Source organism: Agrilus planipennis, unplaced genomic scaffold (assembly GCF_000699045.2).
Source record: "Agrilus planipennis isolate EAB-ADULT unplaced genomic scaffold, Apla_2.0 scaffold108, whole genome shotgun sequence".
Taxonomy (NCBI): Eukaryota; Metazoa; Arthropoda; class Insecta; order Coleoptera; family Buprestidae; genus Agrilus; species Agrilus planipennis.
Window position 1 is genome coordinate 151,839 of NW_020439204.1, and position 5,059 is coordinate 156,897.

General features: G+C 28.2%; 1 protein-coding gene across 1 annotated transcript in view; it reads right to left on the reverse strand.

Moving 5' to 3' along the window:
- The window catches only part of LOC108736575 (glycogen phosphorylase), a 9,914-nt gene extending 8,426 nt beyond the window's left edge, over positions 1–1,488 (reverse strand). Inside the window, exon 1 of the mRNA XM_025978104.1 lies at positions 1,012–1,488. Coding sequence (XP_025833889.1) covers positions 1,012–1,254 — 243 coding nt within the window. The 5' untranslated portion in view covers positions 1,255–1,488. The remainder of the gene's footprint in view (positions 1–1,011) is intronic.
- Between the last annotated feature and the right edge of the window lie 3,571 nt (positions 1,489–5,059).

The following is a 5,059-nucleotide window of genomic DNA, read 5'->3' on the forward strand; positions in this document are numbered from 1 at the left end:
GTGGACTTTCTACGGCTATAGAATAAAATATCAATTATTAAAAATTATTTTCTGCTTTTTAGTTCAATTTGCTTTTAAAACATGTTTTTTAGTTTTTTTTAACCATAATTTATTGTGTTTAAATGCCTACCTACACAAAACCAAGTATTTGTATTTAAATACTCTATGAACTAAGAGTATTGTACTTATTTGTATTTAAATACTTTTTAGATGGTATGAAGTCTGTTGGTTTTTCAAAATAATAATTTCACAAAATTCGTTTACTTTTTTGCTTGTAGGTAAGACTAATTTATTATCTTTTATCTAAATACCTATAAACGAATACGTACTTGATAAATTTAGCACATAATTTTGATAATTTCTTTGAACAATTTCTATTACTATAGACTATTAAAACTTTGTTGAGTCAAAAACGATTGTTTTAGAGTAAACGGACTGTAGTTAGGAAATTATTACCCATCCCTTCGACAAGTAAAGATACATGATACCTATAAGGAGAACTTTAAGAAGAGTTTTTTTATTATTTTTCATGAATCATTATTAAAAGTTACAATTAACGTATTTGTTAATAGAATTACAGTACCTACACGAATACTATTTCTACTTTTAAATATAAGTTATATACAAGATAAATATCTCAGGCCTATCTATTGTCATCAAAATTCTATCCATGAACCGGCGTTTGACCTCAATAATGTATCAAACGAATTGTTACGATTGTCCGCTAGCAAGGACTAGATTACATTAAAAAAACATCAAAAGAACAGAACAAGAAAAAATATTACTCCATGCACTCCGTCATACAATTAGATTCTTATTTATTCCTATTTTATCTTTAATTTGACTTCTGTTCTTCAAACATTCAATATAAAACCAAACAAAAGTTTCACACCTGTTTATTGATTTTTAATAATAAGATATCTTTTGGAAAACTTTACTTTTTCTATTAAAGAATTGTTATTTTTTTAGATTTATTTTTAATATCTCCTAAATATTCGTTTTCGTTCATACCTTTGGATCTTTTTCATAGTAATATTGTTGAGTTCTTATCCACCGGGAGACAAGATGATCTCTGACAGTATGGGCAAGGGCAAAGTAGTAGTCTCTAGGGGTGGCAACATTCCTATCTTTAACAAGAGTGTAGTGGACATGTCGGTTGAAGGTTTTTTTAATTGCCGAAACGTCTTCAACCTCGGCAATGTGCCTGACACTGATCTGTTTTCTTTTTTCTTGATCGGACGTTGGTGTTGCCATTTTGGACCGCTCTGTATCTTTACAGAAATTCTTCCGTGATGAATGTAAGGTCTTTAAATGTGGCACAAAATTTAGCCGACAACGGTTACCTACTCAGCTTAACTTAACGTACTATAGTATCGCTGTAAGGTACACAAGTTAAGTTTAATACACGATTTACACCACACGACGATGCCACACCAATACACACTGACTGATAGGACGAATAATAGGTTTGCTACTACGAGCAAGGTCACCTTGCCAACAGATGTACATGCCATGTACATATGATGTGGATCGAGCATGCGCCTGAACTACTTGATATTTTAAATCTTGCAAGCCAAAGAAAATAGGAAAATAGCCCGTTCAGCCAATGAACAATCAGAAGAAAAATTCTCAGCTGATATAGATGCTTCGATAGCAGCTAATTGGGAAAACTACACAGAAAATCAAATAAGCATACGTAATCCTGTAATGTGTACACTGAATAGCGAAAATGCTATTGAATTTTATTTTTTGAAAACATTCTGAGATTAAAACGAATTTTTATATGAAATCAAAAATAGCGAAAAAGGAATCATTAGTACATCAAAAATTAAAACATGTTTCTATATTTAACTTTCTCACAAAGGCATCACTGCTTATTTAAAACTTTAATTTTTATATGTATCAATACTTGGATAGCAGATAATAATTAGTCAGATAAAAAAATATAATAAAATCATAAAGCTTTACAGAACAACAACGAAAAATTATCGTTAAAAATGCAAATATTGCGTTTAATTTTCTTTCATTAAACCGTAAACGGATATATAAACATCTTGTTTGTCACTGTGCCAAATATCAAATTAGATTTGGTTGATATTCAACAACAAGTTTCACTGTAAAAACATCTCATAAACGAAAATATTAAATGGCATAATTAAATTAAGTTATTATTAATTTTAAGTTAAATAATTTGTTTTGTTTGCTCACGCACGTAGTAATTCTGATAATATTTATTAATAGAAAATGGTAATGAGTGCAGTAATTATAATAAAATGGTAACTCTTGTCAAGTTGTCATTATCTAATAACGTGTAGTTAATAAGGTAAATACCTAGCTCCCTAGGTACCCTTCTATGAAATAAGATATATGTAAAGGTAAACAACAGAATATCGCGTTTTTATTACTTGAGAATATTTAAATATGATTATTAAACATTAAATGTGTTTATTTAATAATAACTATTTACTATTTTATAATAGTTTGCGATAAAAAAAATCTGATTTCGTCCTATGTATCATACAAGAAAATTACTTATAAAGCTGATGTACCAGGCGGCAGAAAATTGGGACGCCATATTTGTTATTGAGTTATTGTAAAAAATATATTTTTTTAAAGTATTTAAGTGCAAATATTCTTGCTTCATTAAGCATTTAAATACAAATACTTTTGCTGCATAGAGTATTTGAATACAAATATAAATTTGAAATTCTTTTGGGTTATAAGTATTTATAAAAATATTCTCAAGCAATTGCTTGATCTATTAGCAAGTACACAAACTCAACTGATTAAAAAAATATTCTGAAGCAAGGTATATACTTGCAAAAAATATTCAATTTTAAATATGAAAATATAAATACAAATACAGACATGAGTAAAGTCTTTGAAATAGTAATAAAAACTTTTCTGTATAGGAACGCAAATATTTTAATATTTGTTTTTAATAAACTGCATAAATAGCTTATATTTGATATAAATTATTTTTATGTATACCTACCTATTATTATATTTATATAGTAATATTGTTTCAAAAGTATCATCAATCAATTTTCCTCTGTTTTTAGTAAATACACAGCCAACTACACTAAAGAGACGTTCAACTAGTCCACTACTTGGTAGTGCCGTATTATATTTTAGAAAAAATTGCTTCAGTATTTGGAGTTTTTTTTTTATCGTTAACGTAATTTGCAGTATCTGTTCCATTAGTATCTTCTAAAGATATTATCGGTGTTGAGAAATGCAGAAATATTTCACGGCCAATTAATTTTTGACATGAAATATGAGCTTCTTTTTTTGTACCCAACCGAAAAGAATTGTTTCATCTTTTATCCACCTGATTATTATTTTGTTCAACTATCTCATCAATCACTTCAATAATAATTTGAATTGATTTCTTCGAAAATGATTTAGCAGAATCTTTTTCTAGTCAATCTAATTTAAAACATGGGTGAGATATAGAAGCTAGTAATAAGTTCTTATCATTCAATTGTATTTCAAAACGACGATGTAATCCTGTAGACATCGATTCTAAGACTTGCAGTAAACAATGGGCTTTTTAGTTAAAATGGCAAATTGGTTCTCAATTTCTTTCAGAGTTGGCAAAGGCATTCCCCATATACATTTGCATTTTATCTTGTAATAAGTCTAATGCAAGTGCAATTGGCTTCATAATGTCCAAATATTCTAGAAGCAAGTCTGCATCATTTTTGTTAAATGTCTTTTTTTTTAATTCGTCACAAATTATGCCAAAATTGATCGAAGTGTGTATCAATTAAAATATTTGCAATCCATAATAAAGATCATACGTTGAATTCCATCTCAAATCATTTGTTTTTTTTATATTTTTCTAATTTTGTATGTATCAAGTCTGCTGTTACAGTAGATCTAAATATTTGAAGCGAGTATATACTTGTAAAAAATAGTTGATTTTAACTATTTAAATACAAATAATAAGTACTTTCATTGAACAGTAAAATACTTTTCTAGTATTTGTGTTTGTATTTTGAAATAATTTTACTCAAATACAAAGTCTGCTATTACTAAAGTGACCACACGTCCCGAATTTGGCGGGACAGTCCCGCTTTCCGGTGGACTGTCCTGCGACCCGCCGATTTTTAAAAATGTCCAGCTTTTTAGAAAATATCTGCATTTCTTATTTTAAATGTACTGTAAAAATATATTACCTATTATTTCTTAAGTATTATGGTGAATGTTCTGTCGAACTATTTATTGCATTTTATAAGTCGTTTATTTCATGTTCTATTTTATTAAATCTCAACTTAAAAGTTTCAAATTATTCAAAGGAAAAGTTATGTCTTTTTACAATCAAATGTAGGAATTGTAGACGTAGACGGAAGAGAGCTGTAAAACCATTTTTGACATTTTGACCATACACCCTTCGGGGTGCACATACTAGCTAAATTCTCAGAAGAATATTGTGAACGATTGGTCGCGTCTAATATTTTATTTATAGAGAAGTCTGGTTAAGTCTTCACTGTTAGGCACACGCTTTTTACCTTTTTGTATATTTCTGTAACATTAAGTTTTTCTAGATTAAATAGGTATTAAGTTATTTTTGAGTTTTTATTTTAATAATCTGAAACATATCGTCGCTTACGATTAGTTTCAAGATCGACTGTATATTACCCAACATCATAAAAGAAGGCAATATTTTCCAGTGAATATAAAGAAATAAAAAATACATAAAAAAAAACACATAAAATGCATGCATAGTAGCTAAATTAAGCAATGTACTGAGTTAGATTTATTTGGTGGTGTTGTGTTGAAAATTGTAGAATTCGCGCTCTCCCTTCCAGGAACAAATGCATTTTCTAATATCAACAACACTGTTGAACATTAAAACTTTAAAATCTATATTAAGTGTAAAATATAGTTTGACCAATTCATGTGAAGTACTTCACGACATTCTAATAAATGATCTGAATGTATTGCAAAGTATTCACTTGGATCAAAAATATGACCGTGAAGAAAATCTATTTTTTTTTCTGATAAAAAATCATAATGTTCAAATTATTATTTTTTACAAATATTTTTATAGTTA